Raw genomic sequence first — 27,536 nt, 5'->3', positions numbered from 1 at the left:
AGTGTTGCACAGTTTAATACAATATAAAATAGAATATAAGATGCTGAAAATGGAAGGATTTCTGATACAAGTGATTTCAAGATCATTCTTAAAAAAAAAAAAAAGAAAAAAAAGAAAAAAGGGAAGAAAACCCCAACAACCTGTTAACAAGCTGATAATTATATAAACCACTAACACAGAGACCAGGAAAGTTGTAAATGCAATATTACTTTTCTCAGCTAGGTTAATTCCAGAATTAACCTGTACTAATTTTAACAATGAGCAGTGTTACTTATTCAAATACTCTTACCTTTTGGAAGTTGTTTTTCTAACATACAATGTAATCAAAGACTAGTGCTAAAAGCTTTAAATCAGAATCAGCAACCTAGTAAATGGCACATGGCTGCAAGGTTTTATAATCTTTCCTAAATGCAGTTGCAACTTGAAAAATGGAACTAAAAGATCATTAAAGTTATTTAACTGCATTTAATTATGCAGAAACAGTTGTGATTTCTGCAAATTCACACCACTGTTAGTATCTAAGTTTTTATAAGCATCATTAGAAAGCAAAAGAGCGCAATTCAAAGCTATACAGTTAATGCAAGTATTCATAAGAAATAACTAAAAATATTTTGGGAAAGCAAGGCAGGAATCAGTCAATAACAGTGTGCTGTCTAGATACAGCAAACAAGACAACTTATCTACATCTACATTTAACACTTCATATCATTGCAGCAGGTCAGTGAAAAAGGGCTTCACTCCAGCAATCTGACTACATACCTAGCTGGCAGAAGGGTATCACAGGCTGGGCACGGATTCTGCAATGATAGATGTTCTTAGCATTACTGCTGACACAGGTTGACTTGCCCAGTCAAGCTTTTAGTATTTCATGTGTGTCTCTTCATGTTTCATTACATAACAGTTTCTTTTACACATGTCACCTCTGATAGCACTGTCATTATGGAAACATTTCTTTGGTAACAGAAAACCACAAGGTCCTCCCGAGTCAAAGGTCAAATGCAGTCAATTCATTGCAAAAAATCCCAACAACCCATCAAAAAATCTCAGCTGCAAGTTATTCCTTCACTCCAAGGAGTTTTATATTTTCCCTGTCTTTCGAAACAACCCACAAGTGATAATGAAATGCTTAAAGCAATATGAGAGAGAATCAGGTTTCATCTACCTGGACTGTCTGGCAGCATAGTGTGTAACAATAAATGAGTGTTCTTAAGTCACAGCATTTCACTGGAAATGAGGCAGAACTTGTGTATTTTAACAGCTTTTTACAACTAGTAACCACTAGCAAATTTATTTTACTTTCTCAGAGAAGACCAGTGAACGTCCCTAATTTAAACTAAAGGGCCATTCAGCCTTGAAGACAAAAAGCACTTCTGCTTAGCACCTGAGTAATACATGGAATATGTACAGGTGAATCAAGAGGACTGGAATCAAAGATAGTTTGTCTTTGGCTGGTCCAAAAGGTCTGACTCATTTTGAGTTCTGTGATCATTTATTATGCAGAAAAGAAAGGCTAGCTTTCTGCAGTGCAAACACAGTGGTGGTCTGCAGCTCATGATGAATAGATTTACCAGGTCTGCTCTGAATTGCATGACATAGAGTTTTCCAACAGGCTCTGACACCTGATGTATGTTTAAACTTCCTAGCACAGAAAGGCCTGAATATCTACCTGCACGTACTTTTTCTGAAAGTTATTATACGCAAAATATATTCTTAGGTGGCATATTATTTAAAACAATGTTAAAACACAGAAATATTTTTAATCAGAAATTTCATGTCAGATAAAGATTTATTTCCCCACCAGCATGCTGACTTCAGTATAACACAGGAGTTTGTTTTGGTCCTAAAAAACCAGTTTCTGTATTTTCAAGTCCCATGCTATACAATGTTTATACAAGACTTGATTTACATTTGTATAATAACAGAAAATTGAAAGACATCAATGACTTTTTTTTTATACTCAAATCAGTGCAACTATTGAAGCGTTTATCTGCACTGCCTGGTGATAAGTAGGAGAAACGCTATTATTATTCCTGAACTTGGGAGTTCCATGTCAAACCAAGCATTTCAAAAGTCACAAAGTCCTAATTAAAATCAAAGTATTCACTGGAGGAATATTACAAACCCAAGAAAATTCCCTGGCAACAACAGCTGTCAAATTGATAGTCACGCTGTTCTTCTTTTTGCAGACAAAAACTAATTTTACCACTGCACTGGAAGCCCATGCCTTCTTTTAGTTTTAAAGAGCCTGCAGTTTGAGTAGTTTTAAGTGTTAGCACATAGGCAAAAAAATTACTAAAAGCAATATTAAAATATTATCATTAATCAAATATTTAGAATTATCAATTAGCAAAAGTCAAACCAACATTGATAAGCAGTCTTTGATCTGTAAAGGAAAGGATCAAAATACTATGCAAGTGTTCAACTGTGTTAAAATACATAAACCCACGATTACATGAAACAGAACATAATTTTCAGTGCTTCTTCATTAACTGTGCTTCCTCTGAAATTCAGTTTAAATGTGTAGGATTGTCTAACTTTTTAAATAATGTGGTTTAGCTGATTAGCCTGATAACTACATGAAGTCCAGCACACACAGTAAACGTGAATCCACTAAAAAGACAAAAGAAAGAACAACAAAATGCCTTCTCATTCAGCTCCTAATAAATCAATGCCAGTAAACTCCATGTGGAACTAAGCAAAATGTTTATTACTTTCCATGGTGTTCTAGAAACATCTAATATGCAAAAGGATGCATACACTGAGCATTCATAATTGCTAAGTTGATGTTTTTTAAAATAAGTTATATCACTCATCATTATCTAAGCTTTAATCTAAAAATTCTTTCAACAAAAATCCACATTCAAATATTCTTACAGTTGTACTGAAGCTTATTTGTCTCGACCCTCATTCCAAAATTTTGTAGAGCACAGAAAATGTCCTCCACTCTGCTTTATAAAGCATAATTTCCTTCACTCAGTCCTCCCTTATTACACCATCAGTTCATGTATCTATGATTCTTCCAATTCTTTCCATTCCTCATGACAAGGACGAGGACATCTTCAGTCTTAGTGGAACCGAGTGTGTTGTCACTCACTCAATACTGCTATCACCAGTACATGACTGAAAAACAGTTTCCTTCAGAAGTAAAATCAGGTACATAAAATAGTTATAATTCAGATAAATTCTTTCACATAGGTGCCAGTTAGTGAGAACAACTCTTGGACAGATTAAGGATTGTATCTGTAGAAAAATCTAAGAATTATAATATTAGACATTTTAAATATAGAGTCTATACACTGAACATCAGACAGAAATCATTACTCAAACTAACAGACAAAGGGAATTCTCTTCTCATAGAATCAAGATGTAATGAAATTATACAGTTGGAGAGCCTAGGTATTTTCCAAAACTTTTCAGAAGACAAACTCAGTCTGAGGGTGAAAAGACTCAGATGAAGACCACACTTCCCTTATACAGGGAAGAGGCCCATAAACTAAGATTACCTGATCCACTAGGATGCTATTAAACTTCCCTAGCTTTGTTTTTCTTAAGGTGTGGTGAAAAGCAAACAATGTATGAAATATTCTGCCTATATGAAGAATAAGAGAACTTAAGCCTACCATAGAATATTCTGAGTTGGAAGGGACCCACAAGGATCATCGAGTCCAGCTCCTGGCCCTGCACAGCACAGTCCCAAGACTCACACCATGTGCCTGAGACACACCATGTGCATGAGAGTATGTCGTGGTTTTGGATTAACCGATACACTGCTGTATCTGAAACCTACATACACACAGGTCCTCTAGTTACTTATTTTTTAACATTATTTGTTAGATTTTCTTCAGAACTGGTTGGATAACAACAAGATAATTTCCCTGACTATATCTCAGTTCATATATTTTAATGATCCAGGACAGGCACAACAGTTTTGGATTCTATGTTTTGCTGACAAAATTAATGAGGGGGAACGTTTTTTATAAGCATCTCCCTTTTTGTCCTAGTCAATTCTCTGTCAGAACAAGTACACTGAGTTTACACACTGATACAGATCCTCATATTTTGAGACAAAGAAGATGAAAGGGGGCCAGTAAACTGCATATTTCTGACATACATATATTTTTTTTCCTGATTAAACACAAATACAAATGTGTAAACTCTCAAGGAAGACAAAATCATAGCTTGATCTTTAAGGACACAGTTGGTATTAGGATCCTTTAATTAATTTTTTTTCAACTTTTAAAAACCCCCAACTTCTGGAGTCAGTGTCAGTTTTGATTGAAAAATATACAGAGACTCCAACTTTAGGTAATAAAATTGCTTAAGAACTGGAAAGGTTCTCAATTCACACTTATTACAAGTAAGAGAAACCTACATGTTGTAGTTAAGATGAAAGCTTAAGTTTTACATGAATTTAAAGAATGGCTTTGAGTGTACACAATTCATAATTTCAAAACTGATTCAGTATTTAGATAACTAGCTGTTGCATGTTGAGAGTCTAAGATTCTGAATGGGAAGTGAGGTTAAAGACAACCCTTCTTCCACTGATCTGATATCACAGAAGAAACAAATCAACTTTTTATTAAATAATGGTACCACCTTTCCAGTTCTTCCATTTCCAACCACCGGGGTTAGACATCTTCAGATCTTTTTATTTTTCATATTTTTTTTGTTAAATTGAAATTGAAATTCAAAAGAAATAGTCTTCCAAAGAGAAGACAGAGCTATTCAAATTACATGTCAACTGTTATTTTCAGTTTCAGTAAAAGACTAATTTCTATAACACTTGCTTAGAAAGTTGATCCCTGAATCCTTTCTCTAAATATTGCTTAAAATTCTGGTATATTCCTTTAAAATTTTCAGTTCAAGTGAACATTTTTAAAGGAAAAATTAGTTCAAGAAAATCATATTTATAAAATAATCAAAGAGCATCCATGTGTTGATGATCATAAGAAAAGATAAATACGGAAAATTTTTCCAAGGGAAAAAAAAAAAGAAGAAAAAAGAGACACTGTATGAAGTCCCAGATTGGTCATACATTTTGGTACTGGTCAATAAACTAGACCACCATATATAAACAAAACATTCCATTCAGCATTATGTCAACCTTTAACAAAAAGATCATCAATCAACTGCAAATGCATGTTCTATGCACCTGTAAAATCTGATGGACATTCTTTCAAGTTTTTATTTCAACACTGTGTCTGTCAGAATTACCCCCCACTATAAACTTATTATTAATGTTGGGAGAAGTTTTCCAAATGTCACCAAAATGAATTAGTATCACACTGAGCCCAAGACTTGAGAGAGTCACCATGTGCATTTATGTATTTTCCCTCCCATAATACTGACAAATTTATATCTTTTCCACGTCCGTTCCAGGTCTGGCAAAACTGCACAGTATGTGTCTCATTTATTTTATTAAAACCTGGTGACAAACAAAGAAATTTAGACAAAATTTGCTGAAAAATTATTAACAACCATGCTCACCTATTAGATGCTCTAAATTAAAAACATAGTAAACTGAAAGGTTTTTACTAACAGTATGACAAAGTGAGGTAAAATATCTATTGCATTACACATAGTTTCTAATGTGCTGTAGGAACTTCTCTATGTTTCACATGTACATATAGGATCGTGTGTTTCATAATAAAGGAGTCTTATTCATAGTGGTTGAAGGGGCAAGAAGATCAAAAACCTGGAAACCAAACCCAGACGAAATAAGACTAGAAATAAGATACTTTTTAACAGCGATGTTTGTTAGCCTTTAGAACAATTTTCTAAGTGTTGGTGAATTCCCTGTCACTAGGATATATGTTTTAAAAAAAGAAACAGAGTTAAACAAGGGAAGATATGCAGTAGTTGTTTCATCAAAGAACTCTACCACAAAATAGTGCTTTCCTAATTTGTAATCCTTTAATTTATATTCAGTTTACTGCTTATGAACTTCATGTTCAGAGAGAGTTGTAACATACAACAAATAGCAACATGCTATCACCTATTTAGTTACTAATGGGTAAGAAGGCTAACAAATTTCAAGGTGGAACAGGCAATGTTGTTTAAAAGAAAAAAGGGTATTTTCAATTTACACCTCAACTTCAAACATCATATATATGCACACAAATTATTTTGAGAGCTATCCTCTTGAATTCAGTCTGCCTACTACATAAATAAAGGGAAGCACAGGACTTAATCACTAAATATTTTACAAAACTCTTGAGAAACTACACATTTTGGTATATTCATCTGTCTTCCAAAACCAAAAACTGCACTTCTCATCTTCCTCTCCACGTATACAGCATAAAAAAAATGCATTCTCCAAGCACAACAATAAAGTATGTCTGATTTCCTGTAATCTAGCTAGATTTTCTATTCATGTTTTCCTTTATATCACTAATTCAATAATCTACTCTGACACACTTTAGTCATTGACAATTTCTTTAGTCCTCACTTTGCAACCTAAAAGGCCTTTGTTACGGAGCAAGCAGAATCCTGAACAAATGAATGGAAACTCAGGTCAGAGTTCTACAAATTTTATTTAAATGTTTATTAAAAAGACATTAAAAGTCATTAAAGGTCATAACATGAACACGAGACCTTCATGCAGACTTCATTCGAGCAAAACTCCACCTTCTATAGACTTGAATAAGAGTTTGCCTGAAGAAAACCTCACCACAGTTTTGTTTCAGCCGTAGGTTTTATGGTTTGTCCTGAAGTAAAGAATAGTCACTTACTGGTAGTAAGGACACAGACAATAAATGGATACATTACATAAACATTAAAAAAGAAAAGACTTTCGTAAAGCAAGTTTTATGTGTGGTTTAGGAATTCTTTGCTGGACCCTGGAACTGTTTCACTTGGACTAAGTGTTAGATTTCTCTCTACAGCTATGTGAATCCTGCAGGGTTCAATTCACAAAATGAACCCCTGCAGTTTGATTCAGAAAAGACACAATATTTCTTTGTTCACTTACAGATTCAAGAATTTGGTCATCTCTTGAATTGTTAGCAAATTTACATTGAAATATTAATCCCTTTAATCACTAATGAATGAAGGCTAGGCAGCCCAAGATTCCTTCCGTATGTGTACAAGGATGGTAATTCACAGAGCTCCAAAGTCTTTGAGTCTCCAGAGGATCTGACTATAAGCAGGAGGATTAGGAGAGTTTTCGTGCTCTCATTTTACTCCAGGGAACTCAAAAAAGCCAAAGAGCTTCTGAATCTGGAAAGTAAGGTGACAAATGCTAAGGAGACACTAAATCAAGCCATTCAGAAAAAGCCAGTAACAGGGAAATCAACAAATGGTAACTTGGATCACTCCACTCAAGGAGCAAGACTTTGAATTATGTTCTGAAGAAGCTGAGAATTAACAACTAATGTGAAATCCTGTAGATTCATACAGTTAGTCTTTAAAGAAAAAATAATCATTACACCATTTCAGGATGAATGGAAATGGTTGGCTAGAAAAAGAATGTTGCAGTTAAGTCACAGTGTAAATGGTCACAACCTTCATAAACACAGAGTAAGATTCTTAAAAGCATCAGATCTGAATTAAGCTGAATTTTGTATTTGACACAAATAATTCATGCATCTCTTACATGCTTCCCGCTTCAGTTCTTTGTTCTGACCTGTATCTTGATTTTTCTTTATTCAGTCAATAAAAACCTCAAAAAATATCTCCAGTCCATAAAGTTAGTTCTTTTTACTTGGCTTGGCTACAAGTGTAGCCATCTGTGGCTATTGAACACTGCATTAAAAATGTACAGAATTTATACCTTGCATTTGTGCCTCCTTGCAGCCTCTAGCAGCATCAAATTAGACTGGAGGTATTAGGTTACACTAGCAAATCGTTTGTTCACCAACTCTACAGCTAAGCTATCATTTATATTAGTAGAGTTCTATATCATATTACTCACATGCTGTGTTGGATTCTAGCATTTCTACAAAAATGGCTGAGAAATTACTGTAAGCAGTCGAAACTCATCACGTTGCATTGAAGGGGTTGGTGTTAATCCAAGGGTGAATCATCTTAAATCCTCTCCCTGGTGTGAAATGCCTATATGATTGTTGATGAGGCATGATACTGCAGAAGCAGGGGGAATGTGAAGATTTCTGAGAAATCTTCTGCCTGTGAAAATCTTGATGAGGTTGGGAAGAAAGTTGTGAATAGCAATGAACAGGAAAGTTGAAGAAGGTCCTAACAATTAAAAAACCAAAATGTCTGCGGAAAGATGCTCCACCTTCTTTTCATTAGGGAAGAAAAAACAAGGGTTCCCAAACCGAAGATTTTCTTACTCTATCAAAGGTTTTAATTCAAGGGATGGGACTCCTATTAAATTTTTAAAACTCATTTTCTTTTCAGTAGTGAAAGCTTTCCACTTCAGTAGCTCATTCAACCAGTAACCTCCAGATCAAATTATTTTCCTGTGATCTCTGGGAGCCTGCTTTTGAAACCTACTTGTACTCTAAATGTTTTGGAGAACATGGTAACAAAAACAAATCATGAACTTTGACTGTGAAACTAATGTTACATCTAGTATTTGCTGTGACTCAAGAGAGAGCAAGGTCTATGTTCCATAGTGTTGCAGATTAGCTTCTCTGTCCAAAGAAAGGCAATGAAGATGGTGAAGAGCCTTGAGGGGAAGCCATATGAGGAGTGGCTGAGGGGAGACCTCATTGCAGTCTACAACTTCCTTGTGAGAGGAAGAGGAGGAACAGACACTGATCTCTTCTCTCTGGTGAGCAGTGATAGGACCTGAGGGAATGCTGTGAAGTTGTGTCAGGTGAGGTTTAGGTTGGATATTAGAAAAAGGTCGTCAACCAGAGGGTGGTTGGGCACTGGCACAGGCTCCCCAGGGAAGTGGTCACAGCATCAAGCGTGACAGAGTTCAAGAGGCGTTTGGATGATACCCTCAGGCATGCGGTGTGACTCTTGGGGATAGACCTGTGCAGAGGCAGGAATTGGACTGGATGACCCTTGTGGGTCCCTTCCAATTTGCAGATTCTGTGATAGGAAAGAGTAAGAGGGAAGGACGGAGATCTTCAAATGGAAAGGGGATGAGGAGAAAAATTTTACTGCTGAAGGCCCAGAAGCCTGGGAGCACCACTAAAAAAATTCACCATCTGCACTGTCAAAGTAAAGTTCATTGAATTATTCCTTTTGTCTTATATTTCTATTCTTCTTCATTATTTCACACTTTTGTTCAGTGTGTTGGAACTATAATAGCTTTTGTGTACTCACACTGTATAAAATCATCACATATCCTTTATGTCTATGTGCCTGACTGACATTTAGTATGGTAATGTGCATCAGGGCAGCTCAAACCCTTTGAGGCACTGAGAACACTGATAAGAGTAAAAACTAAGTGTTAATTTATGAGTTGTTCTCTCTGCTTAATATGAAAGGGGAAATGCTTTTAATCAGTATTCTACAAGCTGAAAACTAATCTCCCTGTATGAGATGTCAGAATGAGGTAATATACAGCCAAGAAAAGCTTCATTTAAGAGCAGAATCAGTAGTTTGAATGTCTGATAAAAATCTTTAAGAAGATAGCTCATTAGAAGTAGTTTTCCTAATCAGAAAGGAATGTTGTATTAAATCATCATATTTTCAGAGTTTCTGGAAGCATATGTGTTGCAGATTTTCTACTAATTTGGAAGGCAGCAAGCCTCTATGAATAGGAAAGCATACAAACCACATCTGGGAATACAGAAGTAGTCCTGTGGATGCTTCCATGGAGCATGAATGCTGGCATGAAGCCAGCTTTAGGATGGAATTTAGGTGTTAGATCTAAAAATTATTCAACACATGTGGCCACAAACCCAGTATTCTTTAAAAAGATTACATTTTATCAATTATATATATTGGTGCTGCAAATCTATAAATCTGGCCAAAATTCTGCTTTTCTTGTCTCTTGAGCATGAAAGATGAATACAAAAAATGTGTAGAGTTGCTATTTCTGCTCTCACATGATAGCAGGGAAAGAAATAAAGGTGTTGGGTGAAAAAGAGAGAATATGTCTCTTAAAAGCACTTTTATATAGGAAATGCATCTCTGATTTTGTAGTAATGACATGTAGATGGTTGTATTATGTCACTAGAAAAAGGAGCATTTTTTTGGTCCACTAATTGAGCTTTCCATGTCACAAACTATCTGGATTTCCTTCCAATTTAAGCATCATTTGAGCTTCTTGAATTTCAATGCATTTTTTAAGGAATGAGTGCAATAACTCCAAACCACTGACAGACTGCTCTTTACATTCAGTTATATACAAGCTTAGTCTCCATCTGCACACACTAGAATAAAGGCAGTAAACTTGCTGAGATCTGTGCATGAAATAAGGCCGAGGACAGTGTCACTCCTTCATCAGTATAACCTGACTACAGTGTAGGCTAATTCAGGTTGTTAAAACATATGATCATAAGAACAGCTGCATTGGGTCAGATTAAAACTCCATCTAGGCCCAGTACCCAACAGCAGATGTTTGACAGGTTAAGAACAGAGTGAGTAGAGTGCTACTTTCCCCCCCCAATAGACTTCAGTGATTTACAGCTGAGGGATTCCCTACACCAGAGGTGGTTCCTTCTGTATTTCATATTCCTCAGTATTTCTTTACAAACCTAAAATCTGACTTGTTCATATGTCCTGTGTATGAATACTGCTTCACAGTGAGCCTTGCCAACATGCCCAGAAACTTGCCAAGTTCTAACATATCTTTATAGAGGTAAAGGGGAACTGCATATGGTCTTCAAAATATGGTAACACAACAGCTGCACAGAGAAACATAAATTTTATGCTTTGTTTTGTTCTCTGCTCCCTTGCAAATAATTACTACATTGGATTGGTTTTCTTTTGATGGATACTAAGCTAATGTTTTTGCAGAATTATTATTTCTATTTATCTCTTTTGCTAAAGGATTATAATACTAATATTTCTACTTCTATTTAGAAGTAAGTATTATAAGCCTAAGATCTAACTACTGATGAAGAGATGTCTCAAGTTCAGTCTTTTCATATGTAAAGCTAGGATTTCCCCACCTGTCCTGCCAACAATTTACAGTAACCAACACTGATTTTATCTGACATTCTACCACAAAGCCATGAAATGGACTTTGTAAACTCCATTTGCTGTTCTCTATAGTTGGCCCTTGTTTTAATTTCTTTCTGTAACAGTATCACTGACAGACAGTCACCTCATTATTTCTCCCTTTTTTTGAGAAGTCTCATTGGTGATCTTCATTTACTGTGAAAATTGACCATTTACTCTTAACTTATGTTTCCTTTTGTTCAGTTATTTATCCACTACATATTTTTTTTCCTTATTTTCTAGCAGTTTCCTAAACAACCTTTGATGAGGATACTTATCTAAAGTCTCTTAAAATTCCAACATTCTTTGTACGCACCTTTGGCTCCCTCTGAACTCCCATAATTTGACTTCCCTTTGCAATGGCCATTTTGATTCTGCCCATCTTCTTACTAGTTCCAGACTTGATTCTAATTCCTGCTGTTATACATAGCATAGACACCAAATTCCTTCACCTGTAGTCCCCTGCATATTTCCTGAAATAATTTTAAAAAAGTGTCAGGAAAAAAATCATCTTACAAACTAACAGAATAATGTTGCTCTGATTTTGCTCCCTGAATAGATCACCATGGAACCCTGCAGGTCCCCTCACTGTCAGTCATATGAGCTCTACAGCTAAAGAACAAATAAAATACCTAAAGAAGAGAAAGGAATAATACCTTCTTTTCCCATAACAGTTTCCTGTTTGCCAGATGAGGCACAGTTTTATATAAATTTTTTAAGTAAGTTGGCTAATTTTCAGCAAAGAGCATTTGGGGACACACAGGCACATTTGCCATGTAGCACGTCTGTGCAACGGAGACCTCCAGGAAACAGTAAAAGTATCTCAAAGCAGAATAACTGAATGCAAAACACATTTTGGTCTACACCTCAGCTCTATCTGCAAAACTACTTTTATGGGTTGAGATAGATGCTACTGAGGTGGACTTTTATAACAGTCACCATTACTCACAGTAAATGTAAATGGAATCATTAAGTTCTCTTAAGTAAGTAGGCGGGTGAAATAAAATCAGTCTTCACCCTAGACACCAGCATATATAAACAAACATGGGCAGAGATGTTTGGTTTTGTGTGTTTGCCCACCAACTAAAGAAACTGCAAGAAGCCCAAGAAAAGCTCATGAAGAAAGCAACAAAGTAGTGCTGAACACAAAAGGACGGTTTTTGATCCTGCGGTTTTAGATTTAGTAGTTTGTGTTCTCACTGGTGCAGCTGTCCAAAGAGATGTATTAACAAAAGTGAGGAGAAAAGGGGAAGACAGAAGACCGTTTTTCTTCCTGTCAATTATGTACTGGAAAAATACATGGAGAAGCTGAAGGAATGATACTGATAAACAGCAAAGATACCATACATGGACTGGAAGGAGTATATGCAGAACTGGGGGAGAGGGGAACCATATGTCCAAATTCTGTACCTGGAACAACCCTAGAAATGGATAGAAAGAATATCATGTTTGTCCATATGCGACTAATTCTATAAAAAGAAGAGTCAATGTAGCTTTCATAGAGAGAACTTAAATCTCACAAGGCTACTACATCAAATAACACTAGTCAGCAAGTAAATAAGAGTAAACTAATTGATAGAGATGGGGTGCAGGAAGCCCATAATGTGATAACCAGAAGCAGGGGAAAGAGACTGAAAGAAACACTCCTAACCATTTACTCATGGTTGTTGTCAGAGGGAGATCACTGGACATTTGCTCCAAGCCAGTGCATGTGTTCCTATCTCATCCTGTTCTCACCCTATTTTCACATAATTTATTGAAGCTGAACAGTTCTGAGGCTTCCAACCCTCTGCTAGATCCGGTTAAGATTGGCAAAAGAGTGAAAAAGTTATGAAGGGGAGCGAACAAAAGGCAACACACAGCAAGAATACATGAGCCTCCTTTCTTCACATTCCTAAACCATTCCAGCAAAAGCTTCTGCTGAAGACTTGGCCACAGTTTTTATCTTGAACCTTTCAGAATGTAAAAAGGCATTTTTCATTGCCTTCAAGCATATTCAGATTTAATGATAAAAATCCCATTGAAAGCATTTTTCTCTTTTAGCAATATGTTCTGTTGCCTGTGATACAGTGAAAATTAAAGATCCCAAACCCACACAATTACAATGTCTTCACTGATACATCAATATTTACATTTCCCTATTATAAGTATGAAAGAGAAGATAAGCATCTTAATTAGGGTCATCAAGTAGTTTGGCTCATAAGAACTATTATCTTAGCTGATTTTGTGTAGATCTTTGCTAGTTTCACATATTTTTGAGAAGCATTTATCTTACTAAAAAACATTGTCATTAAAAAGCAAGGAATTTACCCTACCCTACACTGAAGTGCATGCTGACTTAATAGGTCAAAATTAGATATTAGGACACATGGACTTTTATATGTGAATACTATGAAAATCAAAACTGTTGACTTATTACACTAAGAAGTTAAGTTTCAAACTCTAATCACACTAAAACTTTGGAAAAATGAATTTCATTTCAATTCTGAGCTCTGCAGCTTGAACATATTTCTAGTAAAAATGTATTGTTGTTTTCAATTGTAAGTGGAGATTTAGAAGATAAATAAGACCATCTCCAAATAATTGCATTCAAGCACCTATCACAGATGAAAATAAATTCCTTCTAGCATCATGTGGGGAAAACACTTAATTTAGAGAGATCCATAACAGCACTTAAACAGAAGTATAGTCAGTGTCTTGAAAGCAACTGGGTCTGGGTAAGAAGTTGCAGGGAAAACCTCTGTGGCACAGGAAGTCCTTTCACTTTTCAGAACGTCATCCATCATGCTGGGGAAACGGCAGGAAAGTAACCTACTACTACTTAATAGGCTTCTGCATAGCAAGTTGCTTTGAAGCAGCAGCTGCCTACAGTAAATTTCACTGACCCTTAGAGCCTTTCTCCAAGTTTTCCAACTGTTTTGTCTCCTGAGTTACAACTCAGTGTTAGGTCCAAGTCACCAGCACCTGACAAAACTTAGAAGCTCCAACAATGTGAGAATGTAAAGCTTTCAGGGATGTTGTCTTTTCCATACAGCACCAATAGAGAGACCTGATGCCATTACATTTACTAATAGAGAAACTTCTCCTGCTCTGAAACAGGAACTGTTTCAGAGGATGGCATCACACAGCACACATGTGCACCATTACTGGATGCAAGATGAACAAAATGTTAGATTCCTGGCACTGTAATGCAGGAACTAGTACTCTGTCATGATAACAAGCCCTATACCTTATTCAATAAACCTTAAACATGTAACTGTAAATCTGCTGTTTGCACCAAAGTGGAGAAAATATTATTAACATGCAATTATAGAGAATGGCAGGGTACAACATTCTTACAGTATCCTACAGGCAACAATTCATTAAGCCTTAAAATACTTATTTACTCATTCCTTGTTAATCAAATGCACTCTCGCATTTTTTGTTCCAATGTCTGTTTTGCTCCAATGCCAGCAAATTACTTGTTCTGCTTGACTTCCTCCTTAAACCACTCTTCCTCACCAGATTTCTTGAAACTGAAGACATTATAGCACTCTCCTTCAAGCAAATCCTATCACTGTCTTCTCCTGTCCTTGCTGACACCAGATGTCACCTTTCTTTTTGCCTCTCCTTATCTGTTTTCTTTGGATTGCCCTCCTCCTCTTACTTTTCCTAATGCTGCTCATATGTTCCCTTCCTCTTTTGTCTTCTCCTCCCAATACCAATCTGCTATGGATTCTGTGCATGTCATAATACTACTATATATAAGCACATAGCTTTCACAGTGGCACAGTTCATCCTTCTAGAATGAATAAATCACAAAAAAAGGAGAAATTAATGATTTTTAAGGAGGTCCACTTCTTTTCTATAAATTTTTCAAACCAGGATATTAGTTACTTTTCCCATTTTCCTGCACCTCTGATTTCTTATTAGTTTTCCAAATGGACTAGTTCAAGAAAAAAAGTTTCATTTAGTTTCAACAGCGGTGAGTAATCTAGCCTGATATAAATGCTTGGCATGCTTATGTTAGTGTTGGAGCTACAGCTATTCCGTTAATATTCAAGGTTAGGTTGTGTTAAATACCAAAAATAGAAACATGAAACACTATGGCAAGATCAGCACTTCTCCTTTACACTTGCACATATTAAATGGAATGTAAATGTCCTCTCGGTTACTCACATGAATAAAACATGGTAGGGGTCACATAATGGTCGAAAGAATATTCATTGCAAGATCATCTGTCCCCAAATCACAGGTGGGACTAGCAGAAGAATTACTTACCTTTCTTGGAAATTGACCTGGGTAATTAGAAAACTAATATAAAGTTGAATTAAAATTGTTACCAGTATAGAGTAGATACAAACACGACAAAAATTTGTGATGTGAAATAAAAATCATTACTTCATGTATCTGTGAGACTAGTCATATCAATGTCATGGTACATAAACTCTGAAACTACCAGAAGATGTCCATTTGTACTAGGTATGGTGGCAGGAGTTAATCTGATTGAAAAAAAAGTACCTTCCAGTGCTCATTTGGTTGATTTATGAAATGCATTTTGAACTGAAGTAATGCTTCCAGAGGTATATAATTTGAAAAATATTGTAACAGGCTTGTTACTTAGATAAAATAATCCTTGAATACTTAATTTGCTTTCAATGGTCACTGACACCAAGTTCAAAAGTTTTATTTACAATAAAAGGGTAGGAAGAAGATCCACAACTTCACAGAACCGTGAGCAGAAGAACGTGTGTCATCACAGTCAAAGTTTGAGCTATGGATCTTTAAATTTCCTTTCTAATCAAAGAATCAGAAAGAGAATTCTTAAGGAAAATAATTGAAGAAGAATGGTCTCCACTTGGGAAAAGACAGAATGTATGAACTCAGATTAGATGGTTTTCCATAATGAAACAATCCTAATTTGGAAGAAAAGGATTAATTTTAGAAATCAAATTTGAAATCACATTCAAGGGGTGAAGAGCTATTGAGTAGCTCATGCAGTTCTTGGCAAGCACGATTTGAGTAAAAAAGGCTAGTTTTAAATGACAATGCTAGGAGACTGAATAGCACTCAATCAAATCTTTGGCTCCTTCAGTTAAAACACTTCAGAGAAATCATAAGCAGAAGTTAGCCAAACACTGGCAAGTAAAAATGCATGTTATATTATTTCTCTGTTTTGTAACTTTGATTCCAATTTTAAAGTTGAAAATATAATCCCATCTTTTGTTGAAATCCTCGCTGTTATTTTTTTTTCTTTATCTTTTTAAACGTATCTAGCTAGAGTGAAATGAGGTGAATCTGACATATGGAGATTCTAGGGATAAGCCAAATACAAACCCTCCAGTATTACTGAAATTTAGTGCAATATGGGAACCTCAGGAATTACAATTGCTTCTCATCAAGCTGCAAATGGCATTTTGAAGACTGGTCCAAGAATCAGATCTTGCCTGTAGCTGGCAGAAATAAGTTAATTCCCTTTTGGCGAGGATCAAAGAACAACATAGCCTACAATTTTTGGCTAATAGCCTTTTGTCACAGCAGCTCTGAAAACTACCATAATATAAATAATAAACTATGTTATTGTAAATCTTTGAGCCAGTGTGATATCTTTAGCTCCATCACTACTTCAGTCTTTCTGGTTTTCTGACCAGCGTAGTTTAATTGCCTCTTCTGATGCAAGTCTGGAGTGGATCCACACAAATTCGCTTTCTTGTTCCAGGCATGACATTACCAACAAGGGAGAAATGCAAAGCTGCAAGTAAAATAATTTCTTTAGTGGCAAACGCTAGATCATTGTTTAAAAGTAAACAAACAAAATGCCAATTTAAGTGCACTGATAATTCCTCCTCTCACATCAGTCTTTAGGCCATGCCCTCTGGTGGATACAATAACCACAACTTTTTTCCTATGCTACCAATAGGAAAAAGCCATAGAATAGCTCTCTGCAAAGGCCATTTCAGTACTGCCAGATAGTAGCTAAATATTTGAGAATAGGTTGCAAGACCTCTTTGCCCAAAAAAAATGAAAGATCCTAAGATATAAAAACTGTATAGTGAAGGCTGTTATCAGATTTGAAATTAGGTTTTTAACTGATTGAGTCAATTAATTTTGCTAGTATGGACCTATTTGTGATAGTATCAAATAAGAAGGAATTTAGCTAAATTACCATATTTCTGAAGAGTTCTTCTAGAGTAATTTTTACATGGATAATGCAAGTTTCTTTTCTTGATATAAATGTATCACAGTGATAAAACAGGAACATATGTGTTGGAAAGGGGGTTCAGATAAAAAATTTAATACAATGACAAAAAAGGGCCTAAAATTTTCCTTAAAAATTTCAAATTTCATTCATACTTAAGTGCAAAAATTTTCCGAATGTCAAAATTTACATAAAAAGGAAGAATCCTAATTAGAAACCAAGAAATTGCCTTGAGAAATAAAGCTTTCTTATAAAAAATCAGCAAAGAAGATATATATAAAGTTCCCAATTCACTATATGCAGAGGTTGAAGCACAGAAAAATCAAAATTGAAGAATGGGATGAGCCTTCTATTTCCCTACAATTTCCATATGAATAAAGAGAGTTGATAACAGTAATATGGCACTAATTATAAACTTCCACGAGGGTAGGAAAGAAAAAAACCAACAAACATGACACCTAGTAGGAGTTAGGGTCACATAAAGAAAAAAAGCTGAAATAGAAAGTTTCAGAGTAAACATCTGCAAGTAGTGCTACTGTTGAGAGAAAAGGGAGAAGCAAATGCTCATGTGCACCATTACCATGCAGCCTGAAACTTAAAGCAACACAACTGGCACAAGATTTTTCTTGTAAGATCAAAAGGAAGCAGCAATGCCATCTGCTGTTTGCTTTGGAAAATTGTTAGAGCAGATGTTCTCATGTGTGGACCCTCCATTCCTTCTACTAAGAAACCACTTGAAAAATAACCATGAAATAACATGGGGAAAACATCTGCATGGAATACAGAAGACCACCAGTAGTGAAGCACAGGAAAGCAAAGAAAGGAGGAGAGAAAGGGCTGGAGCAATTCAAGCACGTCTAAAACTAGGTCAGAGACAGGCACCCCGTTGTGTGGCATAACCTCCATATGTATACATATGTATAACCACTCACTGGTTGTCTTTTCCTTTCATTACTCAGCAGGAGGAAGCCAGATTTCTCACCCATTGCACCTATGTCAGGCAAGACACTGTGTGTGTAGTAAGCCAAACGTCAATGAATATGCTAAAGAACCTGTATGGCAAGGCACAAGAATGACTTACTCCTTCCTCTCTCTTTCTACAGGCTTATATCCCACCTAGCACAAAAACCCCCACAGTAGTGCATTTATCAGTATGAGTAGAGAAATTATGTGCTTTCCACATTTCTAACACTGCTCTTACTTCAAGACTGTGAAATCTTCATCAATTTATATGGTACCTTGTATGTATTCAATCTTTCAACAAGTACAGTACAGTCATAGTCACCAAGACATTATGGTACCATCCAAATGCTACAGGAGACAGACAGAAAGAAGATACGAGGTACACTGAATGTCTTATGTGTATCCTGGGAGTCTCAAACGTGGCACATTTACCAGTCCTACAATACTTTTAGAGGTATATTACCAACAATGAGACTAACTTAAAATATATATAAAATATCAAAAGACATTTTAGATAGTTGAGAAATTGAACACTTAGTTTGCCTGAATGTTAAGAAACGTTCATGGCAGAACAGTTTCAAAGGACTGATGTATTCGCACAGCAAGTGATTTTAGTGAAGAAATTATACACTATGACAAAGTTCTACAAAAAGCAAGAGAGTGGATGATAACCACCACTGCAAAAAGTCTGAAGAAACAAACCACACAAAGAAGTGAATTTTTCATGTCAGTGGAGACACCCAGGGAATAATTCATTTCTCTTGACCTTAAGATCTCACATTTTAGAAGTTTATTAAAAAAGTTAATAGCACTACATTACATAGATATTTTATGTACAGGCATAGAACTTGACATTTCAAGTTGACCTGGAAATTGTGCTGTATAATTTCTTTGCAGACAGCAGCCTAGAAAGGAAAATGGTTTTTTGGTGTCTTGGTCTCATCTCATAACATGCTTGCCAATGTATATATGAATAGACCTATTTCTTTCCTGGAACTGTGGAGGACCAGGGTGGACACACAACAGCCCTTCCACCTGTTCACTATAATTTTAGAGAAGAGATAACAATTTGTTAATCTTCATTCTTAGCAGACTGCTGAGTCATGATCTGTACAATGTAATAACTTATTCCTGACTAACCTGGAATGATTGCAGAACACATTCAGTCTTTCTAAGACTGATGAACTGGTAGATTTCAACTTTTGGAGTAGATAATGTTAGGGTTTGGATGGAAATGCAGCATGCACAGAGACACTTCCAGAAATAATCAGAAGTTTACTGAACATTTTCAGAGATAAGCAGTCTTCCTGCTACTCCAATTCTTACCGTGCACCACTGATGGATCCCTTAAGTTATTACAATGACAGTGTAGATATAGATGCATTTAAAACAAAGACTTCCTTCAATTTTTAATTTGAAATGGCAGCCACAAGGATTGCCTGATTTCATCATCAATGTAGTCAGTCATTTAGCTATTCTTCCGCTTGAACAGGGTTGGGAAGCTCTGGTCACCTTACACTGCAGACCTACCAGCCTGTTTCATGGCATGCCCTTTAAGATTCCAAAAATACACTGTTGCCTCCCTGGGGCAAAGTCAAACACTGGATGTGAGGACATGCCACAAGGAGGATTGGGTTGGGTCTATTTCTTTTTTTTTCTTTTTCTAGATTGAACTTCTCTTTCTAACGTGCCCTGGGAGCCTTCTAGTGCAAGTCAGCAAAACTTTTGCCTGTATCCACTGCATTGGATAAAATACCAAGTACAGAAGGTACCACGTATTATGCCAAGAAAGAGATAAATCCTAAAGAGACTGAAGGACCTGCATGCTGAATGCTTCCATTCCAAAGAGAGTAAACTGAAAAAAAAGAAGCAGCTATTTGAGAGATGCTGGCACTTAACTACAGACAGCCTAAATGAAACTAGCTACAAAAGAAGAGCACAAAACTCCAGAAATTTGCACAGAATGATCCTGACAGAGGTAGATCAGACAAGTGGAAGGAGGGATGTAGTGAGCTGAAGCATATGAGATGAAACCTGTGTGCATTACCACAAATAAGAGAACTGGATTTGGGAAACAATTTTTTTCAGTAGTCTATAGGGCAATTAATATAACACAGTCCATTTTATGGTGATCTTGAAAGTACTTTAGTATGCAATACTTCAAAGGGAAAACAAGTCAGGACTTTTATAGCAAGAAAGTATAGAAGAGATGGAATGCTGCTACATAATCTTTCAATATGTTATGATGACAGAATGACAGAATGGCTGAGGATGGAAGGGACATCTGGAGATCATCTGGTCTAGCCCCTTGCTCAAGCAGGATCACTCAGAGCTGGTTGCCCAGGACCACATCCTGATGACTTTTAAATATCTTCGAGGACAGAGACTCCATAACCTCTCTGGGCAACCTGTACCACTGGTAAAAAAGTGGTGAAAAAGTGTTTCCTGATCATCAGAGGGACCCTCCCTTCCCCATTGTCTCTGGTCTTGTCCCTGAGCACCAGTGAAAAGAGTTTGGGCATTGTTCTCTTTGCATTCTCTCTCCCTCCCTTCAGATATTTGTACACATTGATGTGTACAGGCTTCTCTTCTCCTGAGCTGTTTCTTCTCCAGGCTAAACAATCCCAGCTCTCAGTCTTTCCTCACAAGAAAGATGATCCAGTCCCTTCATCACCTTGGTGGCCTTTTGCTGGACTCTGCATTATGTCTATGTCTCTTTTGTACTGGGGACTCCAGAACTGGCCCCAAAACTCCAAGTGTGGCCTCACCAGTGCTGAGTAAAGGGTAAGAAAAACCTTCCCTGACATGCTGGAACACTCCTCCTGATGCAGCCCATGATACCATTAGCATTCTGATGCAAATGGTCCAATTAGGAAATGCCTTAAATTTGTTCTGAATGTCTTCTTCTATCAGTCTAGGTTAACCATTCTTGTAAGGATTTAACACACTACATCTTGTACAGAAATCACTAATTTCTCAGGGACTTTAATCCATCTATTCAGACTTCTGAATAGTGGACTGTAATCTTACACATACTGTTCTTTTTTTAATCTCTTGGAGTGATCGAGTGATGACTGACCTTCTGAAGTAAGACTGGATAGCAAATGTCAATATGTCAAGATTACCTCTTCTTTGACCACTTTGCTTTAACTAAAAAGTTGTTTGGAAGAATTATCTGTGAATTCTCGACTTAATGATGTCCCACGAGATTTCTATGGGGGTGAACTATCTTTAGAACCTCACAATCCCTTTGAGTTATTAAGAAAAGTATAAGCTTTTTGCCTTTTTAAAAATATTTTTTTTCCAATTTAGCAATTTGTAGTTTGCACCCTAGTGCTTCTATTTGCCTTATAAACAACTGAGAAGTGGTACTACAATTATATTAGCACTGTCAGCTATCTAGTTCAATAGGAAAACATCTCATGCAGTTAGGATTTTAGACACACTTGAAAATGGATTTGAACTTTGCAGAAGAAAATATACTAATTTTTAAGGTAGCGATAATACAAAAGAGACTGAGAAGTACAGAAATTAATTTGGTCCAGTTATATTTCAGAAATTAGTGGATTGATTAGAGGCAACAAGACCCAACATTATACTTAGGAATATTTTAGGATCAATTTTTCAAATTCATAACATGTTCAGTAGTCAGTATGCAAAACGAGGTAAGAAAACTCAACAACAACTTCTAGTAATATCCTCTAATACACCAAACACACAAAAAATACTCTATCTGCCATGTAAATTAATGCCTTTCAGTGAGTAAAAAGTATTCTGCCCAATTTTGCCAATCTGTTTTTTCCGAAATGAGAAATCATACATGGGTAAGAACAGATTTTCAAATTCACTGCAAGTGTAACGCTTAAATGTTGTATTTTACTAGGAAATTACGGGTAAGACAACATAACAAAAGCACACAAGAACTTTTTGTTTTCTGGAACTTATTTAGACTTTCAGACAATAAAAAAGTACAGCATTATTTCGGTGAACAACCATAGCTGAAGAGTATTTTGTCTTGTATTACCAATTGGTTATGTATACTTGTGTATTATATGATCTATTAACAAAACTATATTAAGACCACAACAGGTTTTTCTGACATGTTCATATAGTTATGTCTTTTTCTGTATTTAACCATACTATCACTCTTCTAGATTTATATAGTACTTCCACTTGCAAGGTTGAAGTTTTATCTGTAGAATGTATAATGTTTGCTCCAGGTGGATATAAGAGATAAAAAATTGATGCTGTGTTCCAGAAGATATTGATAAAATATTTCAAAAAGACAAAACTTCTTTTCAAGGGATTAGAGCATCAGAAAATTGTCATCATCCTATCAGTGATTGCCTTTATCCTGTAGGGATGAAAACCACCTCTCTCTGCAAAGGATTCTTGAAATGGACATGTATCTGTTATTAGCAGGAGCAGAATAACTGATTTCCAAGTGTTTATTCTCTGTGTGACAGTCTCTCAGTGCAATCAAAAATGTCGCTGTTTCAAAATACAAAGAAAGAAAGCAATAAATCAATGTTATGGGGCAAATATCAACGTTACTGATTTATAAAGTGAGATATTCATATACGAAACATCATTTGGTATGCACCTATTGCTTCTATCACTTCAACTTTATACTCTCCACTTTTGTTTCAAAACTTCAAAATGACTATTTTTTTCTGTGGCTTCTGAAGTGCCTATTTCTGTTCATGTTAAAAATGTAGCATTTCTTGTTCACAGCAGAACATATTCAATAGGGATAGACAAACATCTACTCAGATATTATTGCTGATGAGAAGTTCTGTGAAATTTATTGTTGCTACCTTCACTTTCAAACCCTACTCTGGTTCCCATTCAATAGTTATTCAATTTAATATCAGTCTAAATAACCAATTTGTAATCAATTACATGTATGCATTTCAGAATGCTCTTTCTGTAAGTCTTGCTATATACATACTATTGAACCATCTTTTCCTTCCAGCCACCTCCTAAGGCATAATGAAAACTTATGTGTTTTAGAAGCTGGAAGCATCACTGGAAATGGAATATAAGTTGATTCAGATTCAGGCAAATTTTTTTGATATGCACAGTTTTTGTAAAATATTCTGCCTCCTCACTCCTATTGTTTGTAAGAAATACTGTTACACAGGCTCAGCTTTTCCCCGGAGTCATTAATCCTAGAGGCCTCAGCTGGGAATCTCAAACTGTGAAGCAGCTGTCAATGGTCCAGAAGGAAACAGAGCAGCCAGAATGAACACTAGAGCTGTTGCTTTCTTGTTCCTGCTATTGTGCAACAACACTCATCAGATCTACCACAACATCAGAAATGCACATTTAGAGCCCCCTGAAATGATTTAAACAGCTATCAGATTTAGAGACAACTTCTCTATTTGTAAATATTCCATATTTTCAGTTTAAAGGCTTTTTCAAATGAAAATGTCCCAAACTGTACAAATAATTAAAAAAAAGAATGGCAATTGTTTTCTTTCTCATAATATTCCACTATCTCAATCAGAAAAGGGATTTTTTTTAACTTCTTCAAAAATACAAGAAAAAATCAATAACAAATGAAAAATATTCTCAAATTGTTTTTAATGAGGATTCTTATTTTTCTGCATTATTTTTGTCTTTACTAACTTATAAATCAAATAAAAGAAAACCAGCAGTTTTAAATCACTAATTTGTATCTTTATAGTAGCCCAACTTGCATCTACAATAAGAAGATATGTGATGTTGTTGACTGGTTTTATGATCTCAGACCCAAGCCACATGTTTCTAAGCAATATTTTACTAGGAAATTCATCACTGGGCACTGAAATGGAATATCACAAATTCAGTTCAAATTAAATTGGCCACATATTGTCTGTTTTGTTCCTTATGGAGGCTGCCAAAGGAGGTAGAGAATACTGGACCATACCCAGAACCTTAAAATCATGAGAATTTATGTTTGTGAAACAGCATGATCCTCAGGCCTATAAGCAAGTGACAAGGAAGCAGAATAAGAAGCCAACACACTGTGAGCAGTTGATGAATGTGTCTAGCTTTGTAAAGAGTCACATCTGGTATTATAACTCCATGCCTCTCCAAGTTTGGTAACTGAATAACATATATTCTTAAAAATTTTGATTGCAAAAAAAATAAGTTTGTTGCACAAGCCTTTTGAAAACGTGCTTCATACAGAAGTTGCTGGCTCAGGAGCTGAGTCAGAGATTTAATGGTAAGTATGCTAAAGTTTGGTAAACAAGATATTACCTTCTCTTGACAATTTTCTAAGACAAAGACTGCGTTGGAAATAACTAATAAGTTATTAGCTCCTCCTTATTTTCCTCTTGTTGTCCTACTTCTGCAGTTGCTGCTGGTACTAAGAAGCTTAGCAAAACAAGAATAGAAATAAGGATTTAAAAGAAGGAAACAGACACCACTTAGTAATATTGATATAGAAGTTAAGAATCCAAAAAGAGAACAGCTTGAAAATAACAGCTTGTTTAGTGATGTAGCAAACCCAATTATCTCCAAATAATTATCTGCAAGTTGATCAGCTACAAATTCATTATTTCCTAATTTGACAAGAAAATGATTAATTTTGTTATTTCAGGTATCAAGAGTACTCAGATCTAAGAGGTACTGTACTGTTTCCACAAAGCAGTTTCTGCATTTTGTGGAATACCTGACCCACCCACATATACACTTTTACCATGATATATGAAGTAGCATCAGAAGACACTGAAGGTTGTCTTGTGTTTAGAAGACAGGAGAAGACAGTTTTCTAATGGCCTCATAACAGGAAAGGTAATCTTGTCATGGAACAATGGCTAAATTTTCTTCTATATTCTGCCCTTTATTCTTTTCATACCTGTTTTATAAGTTTTGGTCTTAGATTAAACTGTCAGTCAAAGGAGATGGAGAAAAAAAAAGAAATTTTGAAATGGAATGCATTTTCATAAAACACAGTATTTCACTTCCAGCTCTCAGAAAAGGTGACAACAATTTCTGTCTAATTGCAATTTTTATGCCAAAGTCTGGAGCAACAACATCTGCATAGAAAATTCCTGTTGAAACAAAGTCACTAATAATTTTCTCAGAGCAGAAAAAATGTATTCACTTGTCCAAAAGTCTCAGCATTAGCTTTATTTCTATGCAACCAAAAATGCTATCAACAAAATAATTGGCAGGCTATCAGAGTTTAGTTTTCAATTCTAGTCTTTTCTAGTAGTCATAACTATAACTGGGGATAACATCCACAATGTTGAAGCAAACTATGATGAACCTTTGACAATAAAAGCAGTTAAATAAGCAAATAAATAATGAAATAGTTGGTGAGGAGGAAATCTCTGTATGCCTATTCTAGACTTTCAGGTACTTTTTGAGATATAATGGATCAGCATACTTTAATCAAAAGCTACTGAGAATTCCCCAACTGTTTGACCTCTGTATTCACAGGAAATACTGGATGGACACCAGTTATCATAATACATCCTGTATGTCCTTCCAACATATCTACCTTGGCATTTTGGCATTTTTCTCCATCTCATTCGTTTGGTTCATGAACAGCCTCCTGAGTCACCAAAACATTGTGCATTACGAGTCTTACACTGATCTCGTCCATGGCAAGGGGTTTGGAACAAGATGATCTTTAAGGTCCTTTCCAACCCAAGCCATTCTATGATTCTATGACCTTGTGGTCCTTAGCAAAACAATGAAGCTTATGAAACGAATTCAGCCAGTAGAGGTGGTTCGAACCTACCAAATTCACATCTACCAAATCCCAGCACTTGTCATTCAAGGCTAGACTCCCACTGAAATTTTAACTTTTGGAATACTGAACTACAGTGTTACTGCTCTGCAGTATCCCCAAGCTAGTATTCTTTAAAAAAAGTGATGGCTGTTGCTGTCTGATGTCTTTAACATTTTGGAAATCAGCAGCTTTCTGTTCTGCAAAAGTAGGTTGATTAACAGTGTGGCTCCCTTGACGAATGCTAGTTTTTCACAGCCAAACAAACACAACAATGTGCTTTTAAAGCTGCCTTGTTTGTAGATTTTCTTATCAGATTTGTACAGTACAGACATAAAATATGAGTCACACTGAGTCTCAGGTTCACTGCAGGCAGCTTAGTGAGATGTCAGTGTCATCATTAATTATTATTTATGGTTTGCAAATCATTCACAGGTTGCTTTTATTTCTTTCAATCAACTTGATATTCAAAATTTTTTCACAAAGTAGCTTGGGCAAACACTAAAATGTATTAAATCAAATTAATTACAACATCACTCTTTTGTCATTAGATACCCCACTTATCTCTTTGCTTTGTATACTAGAGATTTCTTTTCCCTAAGCAATATCTTCCAAACAATGCCTAAACAAAAAGAATCCTCAAAGAAATCAGCATTCTGTTTACTGGTATATCTGAATATATTTAATTTTAATAAAGTCCACTAAAGCACTAATGTGATAATTTTCAGTATTTTAATTTTTATCTTATAGTAATTTCCTTAAGATATAAGACCATTCAGTTTTTAGGTTGGTCTGCATTTTATTTAAAGAAAACAAACAACCAAATCTTGGTCATTCTCCTAGTTTTACAAAAAAGAAAAAAAAAAAAAAAAAAAAGATTGTGAGCATTAATCTTCTTGACGAAGCCATTTAAGCAACATTTAACCAAAAAGGAAAAGGATATGTCCTCAGATACTTACAGCTTTTCAACAAGTGAGACAGCTTCATGAGAATGCCTTATAAACAATAAATGAAGGGATTATTAGAAAAGATCATGAGATAATGAAAAAGTATTTCTTTTGTTTATGAAAAATGTTTTGTCTAAGGTTGGATAGGATGGTTTTGAAAGTATTAGGAATCAAAGACAGACTTCCTAAATCTCTGTTTCAGGCGTTTAACCACAAATCTTATTACATCTATACAAAGTGTCAGCATGCCTGACAATAAGCTTCAGTACTTGTTGATTCATTTAAATTTCTTTTTAAAAGTAAATTACACCTATCTGTATGACAACAGCATGTAAACCAACAATTTTTATGTGAAAAACTGGTCTAATACACCATATAAAAAAGGGAAAACTAGTTACTGTCAGAGCCACAGACTCCAACGGAAATACTTAGTATCACCAGAAACAACTTGATAGCAATTTTAAAGACTGAGTAAATTTCCTGCGGTGTTCGACAGTAGGGACAGTCTAACTAGAATTTTCATTATGTTGCAAACTTGATACTTGTGAGAAAGGAAACATCAAAATAAGGGGAGGAACATTTTAACAATTTCCACAGAATAAAAATTCAAGAGAAAAAGTATTAGGACTACTAAACCAAT

General features: G+C 35.6%; 1 protein-coding gene across 6 annotated transcripts in view; it reads right to left on the bottom strand.

Moving 5' to 3' along the window:
• The window catches only part of SLC25A21 (solute carrier family 25 member 21), a 252,255-nt gene that overhangs the window by 140,380 nt on the left and 84,339 nt on the right, over positions 1–27,536 (bottom strand). For 5 of the 6 annotated variants that reach the window (XM_051806527.1, XM_051806526.1, XM_051806529.1 and 2 more), the window contains one exon: positions 760–797. The exons of the other annotated variant lie outside the window; for it this stretch is intronic. In XM_051806527.1, the coding sequence (XP_051662487.1) occupies positions 760–797 (38 nt within the window). The remainder of the gene's footprint in view (positions 1–759; positions 798–27,536) is intronic. 6 annotated transcript variants of the gene reach the window in all.

This window comes from Manacus candei, unplaced genomic scaffold, assembly GCF_025592945.1.
Source record: "Manacus candei isolate 608988 ecotype Guabito, Panama unplaced genomic scaffold, ASM2559294v1 h1tg000067l, whole genome shotgun sequence".
NCBI lineage: Eukaryota > Metazoa > Chordata > Aves > Passeriformes > Pipridae > Manacus > Manacus candei.
Note: the sequence above shows the minus strand (reverse complement) of the source record. Positions and strands in the feature narration are given on the sequence as shown.